Below are 14,641 nucleotides of genomic sequence, written 5' to 3'. Positions count from 1 at the left end.
GCAAAATGGTATTGTTAAAATACCTAACAAAAAGTATTTAACAAACACTGTCCAATAAGAGGCTGAGTTAGTCTTTTTTCACTAGAACTTTTGTGAAATCAGAGGAAAAAGTCTTCAGCTTCAAAGATAATAAACCTACTCAATTTATCAACTCATTGTAAGTTACAGTTTCTTCAGATGCCCTTAACACATTTAAAATTGAACATAGCCAAACCCTTTCCACAGAAATATCTGCTGTAATCACAGTAGTTGAAAGGTCAGAAAATGAAGCTAGTGTTGAGGCTCAGACCTCTTACCGCACTGGTTTCAGTAGCACAATATCAATTCAATCTTAAAGTGGAGAGCTGACAGTTCATTAATTGTGGAAAAACTTCTCTGGGGTCATATGCAATATTTGGATCCGGATTACCTATCTAAACAACCTTTCTGAGAACCTAACGTCTAATCCTACACAGCTTTCAACATTACAGGGGCCGGCAGGCCTTCTGTATTGACCCAGTTAATAAACTGGATTTTAGTGGCTTGATCTTTGACCTTTTCTCTTCAGTCCATCCCTATTTCTCATTACCAAAGCTAATAAAGACAGACACTACTCTAATTGATTGGCAACTTAGCATCTGACAAAAATCTTCACTTCTGCTACATTTCTTTTTATTAAGTGTAATATTGGAACTTTAGACACACTAAAGTTTTATCACACTGCATTTATCAATTTAAAATGTTTAGTGTCAACAATACAGATCATTATCATTTGAGCCCTGCAAATCTGCGGATATCTGCTTTATATCAGAGGACTGTGTTCGCAAATCATGGATCGGATACAGATACAAATTTTGAATCCACACAGGGCTCTAATTATCATCTACATAACTATGTGTCACTCATTTGACTACTGGACTAACAAATTAGAGAATCTAAATGCTGACTGCAGATCAGGAATGTCTAAACTGTGGTCATGGGATGATTAGATCAGCAACATACCAAAGGTGAATTCCTGCCCTGCCCCCCCCCCCACTGACAAAACCCCCACTGACTTCAGTAGGGTCAGGATTTCACCCCGGAAGTCAAAGGGCTACACCTAATTTGTAAACAATGGAGCAGATTCCAGCTTTCTTCACATTTAATGGCATGCTAGGAATTGTAGTGTCGGTTGGCCATGCCCCTGTATTAATAATTTGAGAGGGTGCAGACCAATCTGTGACACTTTGAAGTACGTTTGAACAACCGTGTGTCCATCTCTGTCTAAAGTTATATCAGTTTTCCCATCAAGTGTAACATACAATGCACTGAAATATCTAACAATTTTCTGCTAGACTTCCTGAGTTAAAGGGAAAATAATCACATCTGCAAAAAATACTATATGAAACACAGCATTTTCCATTCTAATTCTCTTTGTTTTTGCATAGGCGGTCTACATATAGAGGAAAAATGCAGCCTCTTAGTACAATATTACCTAGATTTCAAATGTCTTAAGTCACCCAAACGGCAAACCTACCAACCATAAACTACCTTAAACCAAATCACAATAAGTAAAGATACTTATAAGTAAATACTAAAGAAACCACCTAGTACTTTATAAGCTACAGTAGAACCTCCAAGCCCTGGTCTACACTAGGACTTTAGGTCAAATTTAGCAGCATTAAATGGATGTAAACCTGCACCCGTCCACACGATGAAGCCCTTTATTTCGACTTAAAGGGCTTTTAAAATCAATTTCCTTACTCCACCCCTGACAAGTGAATTAGCGCTTAAATCGGCCTTGCCGGCTCGAATTTGGGGTCCTGTGGACACAATTCGACGGTATTGGCCTCCGGTAGCTATCCCAGAGTGCTCCATTGTGACCGCTCTGGACAGCACTCTCAACTCAGATGCACTGGCCAGGTAGACAGGAAAAGAACCGCGAACTTTTGAATCTCATTTCCTGTTTGGCCAGCGTGGCAAGCTGCAGGTGACCATGCAGAGCTCATCAGCAGAGGTGACCATGATGGAGTCCCAGAATCGCAAAAGAGCTCCAGCATGGACCGAACGGGAGGTACGGGATCTGATCGCTGTATGGGGAGAGGAATCCGTGCTATCAGAACTCCATTCCAGTTTTCGAAATGCCAAAACCTTTGTCAAAATCTCCCAGGGCATGAAGGACAGAGCCCATAACAGGGACCCGAAGCAGTGCCGCGTGAAACTGAAGGAGCTGAGGCAAACCTACCAGAAAACCAGAGAGGCGAACGGCCGCTCCGGGTCAGAGCCCCAAACATGCCGCTTCTATGATGAGTTGCATGCCATTTTAGGGGATTCAGCCACCACTACCCCAGCCGTGTTGTTTGACTCCTTCAATGGAGATGGAGGCAATACGGAAGCAGGTTTTGGGGACGAAGAAGATGATGATGATGAGGTTGTAGATAGCTCACAGCAAGCAAGCGGAGAAACCGGTTTTCCCGACAGCCAGGAACTGTTTCTCACCCTGGACCTGGAGCCAGTACCCCCCGAACCCACCCAAGGCTGCCTCCTGGACCCAGCAGGCGGAGAAGGGACCTCCGGTGAGTGTACCTTTTAAAATACTATACATAGTTTAAAAGCAAGCATGTGAAAGGATTACTTTGCCCTGGCATTAGCGGCTCTCCTGGATGTACTCCCAAAGCCTTTGCAAAAGGTTTCTGGGGAGGGCAGCCTTATTGCGTCCTTCATGGTAGGACACTTTACCACTCCAGGCCAGTAACACATACTCGGGAATCATTGTACAACAAAGCATTGCAGAGTATGTTTTGCCGGCGTTCAAACAACATCCGTTCTTTATCTCTCTGTGTTATCCTCAGGAGAGTGAGATATAATTCATGGTCACCTGGTTGAAATAGAGTGCTTTTCTTCAGGGGACACTCAGAGGAGCCCATTCCTGCTGGGCTGTTTGCCTGTGGCTAAACAGAAATGTACCCCGCTCTTAGCCATGGGAAGGGGGGAGGGCCTAGCCACATGGTGGGGGGAGGCAAAATGCGACCTTGTAACGAAAGCACATGTGCTATGTATGTAATGTTAACAGCAAGGTTTACCCTGAAAGAGTGTAGCCACTGTTTTATAAAATGTGTCTCTTTAAATACCGCTGTCCCTTTTTTTTTCCTCCACCAGCTGCATGTGTTTCAATGATCACAGGATCTTCTCCTTTCCAGAGGCTAGTGAATCTTAGAAAGAAAAAAAAACGCAGTCGAGATGAAATGTTCTCAGAGCTCATGCTGTCCTCCCGCAGAGGACAGAGCACAGACGAACGCGTGGAGGCAAATAATGTCAGAGTGCAGGAAAGCACAAAATGACCGGGAGGAGAGGTGGCGGGCTGAAGAGAGGGCTGAAGCTCAAATGTGGCAGCAGCGTGATGAGAGGAGGCAGGATTCAATGCTGAGGCTGCTGGAGGACCAAATCAGTATGCTCCAGTGTATGGTTCAGCTGCAGCAAAGGCAGCTGGAGAACAGACTGCCACTACAGCCCCTGTGTAACCAACCGCCCTCCTCCCCAAGTTCCATAGCCTCCATACCCAGACGCCCAAGAATGCGGTGGGGGGGCCACCGGCCAACCAGCCACTCCGCCACAGAGGATTGCCCAAAAAAAAGAAGGCTGCCATTCAATAAATTTTAAAGTTGTAAACTTTTAAAGTGCTGTGTAGCATTTTCCTTCCCTCCTCCACCACCCCTCCTGGGCTACCTTGGTTTGTGTGATGAATGAATAAAGAATGCATGAATGTGAAGCAACAATGACTTTATTGCTTCTGCAAGCGGTGATCGAAGGGAGGAGGGGAAGGTGGTTAGCTTACAGGGAAGTAGAGTGAACCAAGAGGCGGGGGGTTTCATCAAGGAGAAACAAACAGAACTTTCACACCGTAGCCTGGCCAGTCATGAAACTGGTTTTCAAAGCTTCTCTGATGCGTACCGCGCCCTCCTGTGCTCTTCTAACCGCCCTGGTGTCTGGCTGCGCGTAACCAGCAGCCAGGCGATTTGCCTCAACTTCCCAACCCGCCATAAACGTCTCCCCCTTACTCTCACAGATATTGTGGAGCACACAGCAAGCAGTAATAACAGTGGGAATATTGGTTTCGCTGAGGTCTAAGCGAGTCAGTAAACTGCGCCAGCGCGCCTTTAAACATCCAAATGCACATTCTACCACCATTCTGCACTTGCTCAGCCTGTAGTTGAACAGCTCCTGACTACTGTCCAGGCTGCCTGTGTACGGCTTCATGAGCCATGGCATTAAGGGGTAGGCTGGGTCCCCAAGGATACATATAGGCATTTCAACATCCCCAACAGTTATTTTCTGGTCTGGGAATAAAGTCCCTTCCTGCAGCTTTTGAAACAGACCAGAGTTCCTGAAGATGCGAGCGTCATGTACCTTTCCCAGCCATCCCACGTTGATGTTGGTGAAACGTCCCTTGTGATCCACCACAGCTTGCAGCACTATTGAAAAGTACCCCTTGCCGTTTATGTACTCGGGGGCTTGGTGCTCCGGTGCCAAGATAGGGATATGGGTTCCGTGTATGGCCCCACCACAGTTAAGGAATCCCATTGCAGCAAAGCCATCCACTATGACCTGCACATTTCCCAGGGTCACTACCCTTGATATCAGCAGATCTTTGATTGCGTGGGCTACTTGCATCACCGCAGTCCCAACAGTAGATTTGCCCACTCCAAATTGATTCCCAACTGACCGGTAGCTGTCTGGCGTTGCAAGCTTCCACAGGGCTATCGCCACTCGCTTCTCAACTGTGAGGGCTGCTCTCATCTTGGTATTCGTGTGCCTCAGGGCAGGGGAAAGCAAGTCAAAGTTCCATGAAAGTGCCCTTACGCATGCGAAAGTTTCGCAGCCACTGGGAATCGTCCCAGACCTGCAACACTATGCGGTCCCACCAGTCTGTGCTTGTTTCCCGAGCCCAGAATCGGCGTTCCACAGCATGAACCTGCCCCATTAGCACCATGATGCATGCATTGGCAGGGCCCATGCTTTCAGAGAAATCTGCATCCATGTCCTGATCACTCACGTGACCGCGCTGACGTCGCCTCCTCGCCCGGTATTGCTTTGCCAGGTTCTGGTGCTGCATATACTGCTGGATAATGCGTGTGCTGTTTAATGTGCTCCTAATTGCCAAAGTGAGCTGAGCAGCCTCCATGCTTGCCTTGGTATGGCGTCCGCACAGAAAAAAGGCGCGGAACGATTGTCTGCCATTGTTCTGACGGAGGGAGGGGCGACTGACGACACGGCTTACAAGGTTGGCTTCAGGGAGCTAAAATCAACAAAGGGGGTGTCTTTACATCAAGGAGTATTTCAGGCAGGACTTCACGGAGGGTTCCAATAAGAAATGGTGCACCTAAGTTATTGTTCTTATTGGAACAAGGAGGTTAGCCTGGCCTCTGATTGATACATGGCTAGATTTACCTCGCTGCACCTTCTCTGTGAGTGACTGCAGTGTGACCTAGAGGAATGAGTCCCCTAGACAGCGGACGGGGGGAAGCAAATGAGTACAAAACAAATCTGGTCTATTTCTTGTTTTGATCCACTCCATCTATCTTTTACATCTTTGGCTGGCAGCAGACGGTGCAGAAGGACTGCATGCCATCCACATCTCATGGCTGCTCGGCAGAAGATGGTACAGTACGACTGCTAGCCATCCTCATCTCTTGCCTGCCCAGCAGAAGATGGTACAGTACGACTGCTAGCAATCCGTATCGCCTGCCTGCTCACCATAAGACAGTTCAATAGGACTGACTGCAGAACTAAAGAGAATGACCTGGTCAAGTCACTCCAAATTTAGTCCCTGCGCCCATGTCTGCCCAGGCGCTCCCAGCCGACGTGGCCAGGAGCACCTCGGACACGACGAGAACGGCTACCAGTCGTACTGCACCGTCTGCTGCCAGAAGGCAATGGGTTGCTGCTACTGTGTAGCAATGCCGTACCGTGTCTGCCAGCACCCAGGAGACATACGGTGACGGTTACCTGAGCGGGCTCCATGCTTGCCGTGGTATGGCGTCTGCACAGGTAACTCAGGAAAAAAGGCGCGAAACGATTGTCTGCCCTTGCTTTCACGGAGGGAGGGAGGGAAGGGGGGCCTGATGATATGTACTCAGAACCACCCGCAACAATGTTCTAGCCCCATCAGACATTGGGATCTCAACCCAGAATTCCAATGGGCAGCGGAGACTGCGGGAACTGTGGGATAGCTATCCACAGTGCAACGCTCCGGAAGTCAACTCTAGCCCCGGTACTGTGGAAGCACTCCGCCAAGTTAATGCACTTAATGCACTTAGAGCATTTTCTGTGGAGACACACACACTCGAATATATAAAACCGATTTCTAAAAAAAACGACTTCTATAAATTCGACCTTATTCCGTAGTGTAGACATACCCCAAGTTAGGAACACGTTGGGAATGGAGGTTGTTCATAACTCTGAAATGTTTGTAACTCTGAATAAAACGTTATGATTATTCTTTCCAAAGTTTACAACTGAACATTGACTTATACAGCTTTGAAACTTTATTATGCAGAAGAAAAATGCTGCTTTTCCTTTATTTTTTAGTAGTTTACATCTAACACAGTACTGTCCTGTATTTGCTTTTATTTTATTTTTTTCTCTCTCTGCGCTGCTGCCTGATTGTGCATTTCCAGTTCCAAATGAGGTGTGTGGTTGACCAGTCAGTTGGTAACTCTGGTGTTCGTAACTCTGAGGTTCTACTGTATTGGAAACAGTCAATAGACAAGAAGCTTTGAGTCTGTGCAAACTATGGAATGTTCGATTTAAGAGATCAAAGATTCACTGTTATTTAGTTTATACAGCAACTAGAAATAAAAAATAGCTTAGGGCTAAATCCTGCCTTCTCTGCACTCAGAGAGCCTTAGATACAGTGGCTGAGCTTCTGTGCAAAGTGGACAAGGACTTGCGGACCTGATGCATGCGGGGTTACACCTTCTGCAGACTGCCAAGCCTAGTACTACAGTGTTTGAGGCAGGCCAGGGTATCTGCCATTAAAGGTATCCTCAAGGGAAAACTAATTAAGCAACTCTACAGACTCTCCACAGCTAAAACCAAAGTAACTACTCAGACTAAGCACAAGGGGAGTTGGAGCAGATTTGGGGTGAAATTCTGGCCCCTGAAGTCAATGGCAGAACTCCCACTGATTTTCGTAGGGCCAGGTTTCACCCATGGACTGTATTATTAACTTTTATTTTAAATGGATCTGAAGCACAAAAATCATTCCGTTTAAAATGAGTTATTTTTCTAACACATAACTTATGTACCATCGTTCATGAATAGCGGGGAAAAAATTGACATTTTTCTCAATGTTAAACATACTAGAAATTCAAATGTCCTGTCTGGTTACAAAACATTTTCATCTTGCCCCCACAAATAAATATCTACTTTTGTAACATGATCCACTAGAAATACTAGTATGATTAGAATTTTGTTGAACCACAGACAAAAGACAAGGTAAAATAACAGAGGGGCCGGCTATTAGTACATTAGATCCAAAACTAGTTTTACAATGTCAGCTCAAAAAGGAGAATTCATTAGCTTCTAGGCACACTCAAGTTACTGTTTATCTATACTAAACATGTCAGTTTTGAGAATATACCACTAAGAACTGAAACACTTGAGCTACTTTGGGCTCTTGTAATCCCTCAGATCAGATAACTCATGCCTTCTGAGTTTAGCAAATAGAAAACATGATCCCTAGCAGTGATTATGGAATCAGCCATGACTGCAATCAATCTAGCACATTTAAGATAAATTTGATTTGAGAAATATACATTTAACTTTGTGCATGCCATATATAAAACAGATCAAGGACAGAGGTTATTTTCTCAAATAATGATGCAATGTATAATAATTAAACAAAAGTGATGCTCCCAATGACACCACATATTTTAAATGTCATCTCTGTGCTGTATGAAAGAATTAATCAAACTTCCCACACTTTTACTGAGCCATAAAATATCAATAAAATACCTCGCCCATCAGATCATCTCCAGCAACAACAGCTATTTTCAAATCAACATCAGCTTTCTTTGCCACCTCTTGAAGACCAGCAGCACACGCAAGTGGATTCATTCCACCAGCATTACTAATGACACGAACACCTTAACAGAACAAAAAGTTCAGTGTTAAAACCACCAGTTATATTACAAAAAAGGCTTACCACCTGAGCCCCAGGATGCACTGTTGCATGTTGTCAAGCACATGATCAATCAGAACAATAAACCAAATGTTGTGCTTTCTTATCAAGTCAACAGATAAACAGTAGTTGTGACTGGTACAACTCTCAAACCTAATAATAATTTAAACATCTACACTGTTCACTACTTCACTGAAGACTCTTGGGCAAAAACATACAGCTATTCTAACATTGCAGGCATAATCTGGAATTGTGAGAGGATTTTAGGGAGATTATCCACAAATCTGACTTCTAAGGAGTTGTGAAGAATATCAGTATGGCTGCATACTATTAGCATAAACCTTCTATTAGCATAAATCAGTATGTCTCTTCGACCAACAGCATAAATCAGTATGTCTCTTCGACCAATAGAAGTTGGTCCAGTAAAAGATATTACTTCACCCACTTTACCTCTCTATTAATATAAACAGATAGATTGTCAGGAATTTTTAATAACGTGTTTTTTCATTGGAAAATGCTGATCAGAAGCAAAACTGTTCAAAGGAAAGGGTTTGTTGTGATAGATTTTTGCTTTTAGACAAAATTTTGAAACAAAAGTTTTAAATTGTCTAAACATCCTGTTTTGACACTTTCTAAATGAAAAGGTTGTTTTTCAATTCGAAATGACTTTTCATTTTGAAATGTAATTTATAGTATTAAAAAAGAGAAAAATAAAATGGTTGAAATCAAAACAAAATGTTTCAGAATTATCAAAGTGAAACATTCCAGTTGACCCAATCAATTTTTTTCCCCGGATTTTCTGTTCACTGAAATTTTCAAGATACTTGCCCAATTCAGGATGGGGAATGTTTTGGATTTTTTTCTTTTTTCAAATTTGAAAATTCCCTAGGATGGGAAAACCATTTCCCACCCCACTCATTAAACAGTTAACATGAAACTGGATAAAAGTACATCTCAAAGAAGACAAGAAAAATGCAATTTCCCTTTTAAAATAAATGCATAGCTCAATTTATACAGTAGGTAATATATAGTGTATTAGGTATGGGGAAAATGAGAATTCCCTTTGTTGAATGTTTTCATTCAAAACGTAGAAAAAACAGTCAGACTTCCTATATTCAGATTTGAAGTAACAAAGTACACAATGAAGATATGAACACTAAGGATCTGATCTTGTGAAGTTCTGAGCACCCCAACTAATACTGAAGATGATAGTAGTTAAGAGTGATGAGCACTTCAAAGATCAAGCTATAAATTATTAAAGTTATCCAACCCATATTATTCTATAGCATACCTTTCCTGTGAATGTCCTTAATATAGGGACCCATTGCAGTCAACACAAAATCAGGAGTGTAACCCAAATCCTGAAATAATAAGAAGTTATATAATTTACTTGCCAAATCTTGGTCATGGGTAAATCAACTCCTTCTCTTTATTGGCTCTTGGGTTGCAGAAAAGATCGAAAAACAGCGTATACTCATTTTCTTAATTCTATAATTAAAAATGGTGGATTTCTTTTTCTAAAGGAAACCTGTAAAATGTTTCTCTAAAATAAAAAAATTCTTAATTTAACAATATATAGATTAAAATAAATACAACACAAACGGACATCACTATATTTTTACAGGAGTCTAATTATATATTATAAATACCATTATTTTTAATTAGCCTTTGGAATCATACAGGGAACAAATGATCCAATCAATTTTAATTATAAAGTAAAATACTAAATATTGACAATGTACAACAAAACAATTCACAGCTATCCCATTCAAGGAGAAGTTTTATTGAAGCCCTATGAATTGAGACAATGCATTCAAATTTCAAGCCATGTGTGCCTAACTCTCTGCTGGCATAAACTGACGGAACTCCTTTGAAGGCAATGAAGTTTTGCCAGTTTCATTAGCAGATATTTGGCCCATTGTTTTTAACTTTAAATTGAACTCATCCACAATCTAGTGGGACTACTCATGTGACTAAGTCTTTGCAGGATCAAGGCCTACGGACTCAGCCCTGCTCCCACTGAAGATAATGGGAAAACTCCTTTTGAATTCAATAGGCCTGACCTTATGAGGGACTGGCCAACTGCTGAAATAATAAAGGCTAATGATGTTTAGTACCACTCAAGATTGCACCCTTAAATTGATATATGAATGGTGAGGGATCATTTCCTCCTCCACTGAAATACAGCGATCTCTGGAGCAGCCAAGATCAAGTATTTGAATCTCAAATTTTGTTATAATATGTTTATTAAACTTATGAAGCTATTGTACTATTACTATGTTTATATTAAAGTGCATCTTATTTTCAGACATGACTATAATTTACAGAATAAGAATGAATAATAGAAACTACAGTGACTACTCCTGCAGGCATTCTGCACCAAAAAAATAAAAATTCTGCACACAGTATTTTAAAATTCTATAAAATTCTGCAAATTTTATTTGTCAAATAAACGTGGAGGCTTCAGCATGGCTTTGGGGAGCACAGGCCACTGGCTGCACAGAGGTGGAAGATCACTGTGCAGCTACCACCCTGGGACACGGACTCAGCAATGAGGCTGCACCCAAACCCTGATACAGTTGCAAGGATCGGGCCTGCCCCAGAAATACCCCAGGGTCCTGCCCCTCCATTCCAGGTGAACCAGGTATGAGTAGGCAGGCTCAACAAAGTAGGATCTAAGTGTGAAGGGGCTTAGTGTGGGGGGCTCCAGGTGTGGGTTGAGAGGGTTCTGTGTGGGGCAATCCGGGTGTGGGCGGCTCAGTGGGGAATCTGGGTGCGGGGGGGGGGCGGGTTCTGGATGCACAGGGGCTTGTTGGAGGGTTCTTGGTGCAATGGTAATGGGACTCTGCAGGGGGATCCAGGGAAGGTGGTTGGGGCTAAGCAGGAGGGAGTCTGGGTGTGGGGTGGATAGAGCTCGGCAGGGGGGTCTGGGTATGGGGAGGCTCAGTGGGGCGTCCAGATGCTGGGGGAGTGGGGCAGAGATCCAGGTGCAGCTGGGTGGGGTTTGGTGGGGTGGGGATCCGGGTGGCTCGTTGGGCTGGTCCAGGTGCACGGGAAGTGGAGCTCATCGGGGGTTGGGGGCTCAGGAGGAGGGACTGGGTATGAGAGGGTCTGGATGCACAGGGGTAGAGCAGATGGGGGAGCAGCTCCCTGTACAGGGATCCCTCCCCTTGCAGCTGAGGAGCAATGGGTACAGGAAGCAAGGGGGGAGTTTACAGTGCTTCTTGTAGCTGGGGGAGAAATCTGGGGGTGGGTCTGACCCAGCCCCAGAAGCCATGCAGGGGAAGAGGAAGTCCTGTCCTCTTCAGCCTCACCGGGACTAGCAGTTGAGCCCGGCACAGCATAGGAGCCACCAGCCAGATCTTCCCCAGTCCCGGCCCCTGCCCCACAATGATTTACCTCTCTGCCGGCTGCCCTGGGCATCCAAAATATACTGCTGGGGAGGGCCGCATGACCGCTCTTGTGGCTTCCCCTTGCTTCCCCATCAGAAAGCCATTTTTCTGCAGGGAAGCAAAGAAATCTGCAGGGGACATAAATTCTGTGCATACACAGTGGTACAGAATTCCTCCAAGAGTAAATAACACTCTGATCTTCCAACATGTTGGTATTTCAATTAACAGTATCTTTCTAATAGAGCTATATTGCTGGTATTTCTTAGTAGTAAGATTTTATGTTTAGTCAATCAAATCAGATCTGCCGGCTGTCATCTCACATTAAAATAATCAAGACTAAACGTTTGCACTGTAGACTATCAACATTTTCCTATGTAAATACTAAGTAACTACTCCTACAGATTCTTATTCATGCAAGTAGTCCCAGGAGCCATTGGCTGGATTGGGCCTGATTTATTTTAAAATCTTAATGTTTGTGTGATAATGCTTTCCAGCCAACTCATCACTCAGCAACTGAGTGATCATCTGCATCACTCAGCAACTTGAAAGATTTGAAGCACTTTTAAAATACTGATCACTTTGTGATGATATTTGAACATTTCAAACAGCTCAAACTGTAAAACGCAGAAAACTAAATCAAACCAGCAATTCTTACAATTCTTACAATTCATACAATTCTTTTGATTCTTTTCTCATGTGAAATTGCTTGAATTATTATTTCATAATTAAAATAATTCTTTCCTTACTGGCGATTTGGCTTTTGCAGCGGTCAACAGAGACATCGTAATTTCAGAAAGATAATCAAAAACCAGAAAATCCAGTTTTCCTCCATAGAGAAGCTGAGGAACTAATCAAAAAGATATTAAGTAACTCTGAGTTGGAAGTCATATTTTAAAATAAAAGCCGTTTCATTTTTGACAAACTAAATCAGAAAAACATACATTACTGCAAAGTATGAGACAATATATTAATGATAGAAAGATCACTTAAGATTTTGGGCCCAATCCTGCAAACAATTTTACTCACTTAACCAATTGGGTTAAAGTCAACGTGTGAGCAAATCACTCACACCTGCAAGTGCCTGTAATATGGGACACTACATATTTGGTTGTTTGGGGGCTGATGCTTAGTGTTGTGATCACTGTTTTATTTATGTATTGAGGAGGAAGGGGAAACTGTTTTTAAAAAACAAAGAGCCCAAACACAAAACACCACACCATACATCTAGAACTACCTAGGACACAGAAGGGGGTAGGGAGTGAGATAGCTCAGTGGTTGGAGCATTGGCCTGCTAAACCCAGGGTTGTGAGTTCAATCCTTGAGGGGGCCACTTAGAGATCTGGGGCAAAAATTGGGGGATTGGTCCTAATTTGAGCAGGGGTTGGACTGGATGACCTCCTGAGGTCCCTTCCTACCCTGATATGCTATGATTCTATGAGGCCCGGTGCTGGCTTTGCCAATGCCACTAAAAATGCTCCTTCTAATCAAGTGGCTCCGACAATTTTCTGAGCTTACGTCTCCCTGGCTGGGGAGTCGCCCGGGACGGGAGCTGACGGAGCGCGGGCTCCACACACTCCCACTCCTGGGGCTGCCTCAGTTTTGCTCCGGCGAGCGGGGCAAGGCGCGGCAGCGGCTCTCATTCCGCGCGCCGCCCGCCCCGTCCGCTTCCGGTGACGAGAGGCTTGTTTTGCTGGCTTGTCACCCCACCCCAGCGCTCTGGGCGACCCCAGCCGGGAGGCCGTGCGGTGTGTGGCGGAGCGGCGCGGTGCGCGCTGCGGGGGGAGGAGCGGGTGCATCTCCCCAGCCCGCTCCCCGGCCCCGCTCCCCCGGTACCTGAGGCCGCCGTGTCTCCCCAGAAGCCCGCGGCGCAGCCCACCCGCACGGCCGCGCCCGCCTGGGGCTCGCAGGAGCCGCCGCCCAGGTTGCTCCAGCGGCGGCAGCTGCTGCTGCTGCTTGTGGCCCGCAGGAGCCGTGGGGCAGCGGCGCCCCTCAGCCCCAGCAGCGCGGCGCAGCTCATGGTGGCTCCGGGCGGCGAGGCAGGGGCGGGAGGCGGAGGCGAAGGGCTGGGCCGTCGCTGACTCAGCCCCGGGCCCGATCCGGCTCCCGACTCCTCCACGCGGCTGGATCGGGCCCGATCGGTGCTGCCCCGTCCCCACCAAGGCAGCGGGGAGCCGGCCCTGCCCTGGCTCCGGGGCAGAGCCCTGGGCTGGCAGCACTAGGGGCCCCGCGAGCTAGTGACAGATTAGCCGTGCCTGCCTGCCTCCCTCCCTCCGCCGAAAAGTCACCAGCCAGGCCTCTTCCACCACGTGCGAAAAACAGCAACCCACCCGCTGGCTCCTGCTGCGGGTCACCTCGGTAGCCTGTGGGCAAAGAGACAGAACCAGGAGGGTAGGCTTGTTATTGAGCCACCAAAACGTGCTAGGCCCTGTACAGCAATAGAAAGGCAGAGCTACAGCCCCAAGAAGTTCGCAATTTTAAAAAGCTGTAGCCAGACAATGATTGGGAAAAGGATGCAAGGGGCAAGCAGAACGAGCAGGGTTGAGATTGGCTCCGAGTTGTTACTTTAAGTGGTGGGAGTGGTGTCTGTATTTAACGTATATGATCCCTCCTACTCCTCTAAAAAGCCTGTACATGAACACACCTGATGCCACAAGGTGATCAGGGAACCATTCTTTGGGGCACAGCTAAACATTTCTCACTGTGAAGAATGAAAGGGAACTAGCCAAAGTCCCCTTTTATTCAGTTAGCTTTACTTTATAATTTTTATGCATGCACAATAGTGTAGTTAAGTTTTTAACATTAAAAATGAATGTTTACTTTAAAAATCTGATTTTTGTCCAATATTAATGTAATAGCTGAGCACATAAGTAACATATATCAATTTGTCCTGGCAACAACACTCTGTAAAGTGAAGGTGGGGTAGATCGTTATCCCCGTTTGACAGATGGGAACTGAGGCAGAGAGAAAGTCATTTGCCCAAGGTGACAAAAGAAGCCTGTGGCAAAGATAATAATTGCAGTCAGTGCTCCCAAGTCCTAGTCCAGTGTATTGACCACAAGACCATTCTTAAAACCTACATTTTGATCCTAAACTACTTCACAGTGTCTCT

The 14,641-nt window shown here is 45.1% G+C and overlaps 1 protein-coding gene across 4 annotated transcripts in view; it reads right to left on the bottom strand.

The window, feature by feature from the left end:
- Positions 1 to 13,818, bottom strand: part of LOC140910468 (uncharacterized) — a 114,584-nt gene extending 100,766 nt beyond the window's left edge. For 2 of the 4 annotated variants that reach the window (XM_073341417.1, XM_073341420.1), the window contains exons 1-4: positions 13,366 to 13,818; positions 12,279 to 12,379; positions 9,432 to 9,501; positions 7,975 to 8,105 (exon numbers count right to left, since the gene is read on the bottom strand). In XM_073341417.1, the coding sequence (XP_073197518.1) occupies positions 7,975 to 8,105; positions 9,432 to 9,501; positions 12,279 to 12,379; positions 13,366 to 13,549 (486 nt within the window). In that variant the 5' untranslated portion in view covers positions 13,550 to 13,818. Of the gene's footprint in view, positions 1 to 7,974; positions 8,106 to 9,431; positions 9,502 to 9,534; positions 9,629 to 12,278; positions 12,380 to 13,047; positions 13,334 to 13,365 lie in introns of those variants that run through there. The other 2 variants (XM_073341419.1, XM_073341421.1) reach the window with 2 other exon arrangements.
- Positions 13,819 to 14,641: the final 823 nt, after the last annotated feature.

The sequence above is a fragment of the Lepidochelys kempii genome, chromosome 4, assembly GCF_965140265.1.
Source record: "Lepidochelys kempii isolate rLepKem1 chromosome 4, rLepKem1.hap2, whole genome shotgun sequence".
Classification (NCBI taxonomy): Eukaryota; Metazoa; Chordata; order Testudines; family Cheloniidae; genus Lepidochelys; species Lepidochelys kempii.
Note: the sequence above shows the minus strand (reverse complement) of the source record. Positions and strands in the feature narration are given on the sequence as shown.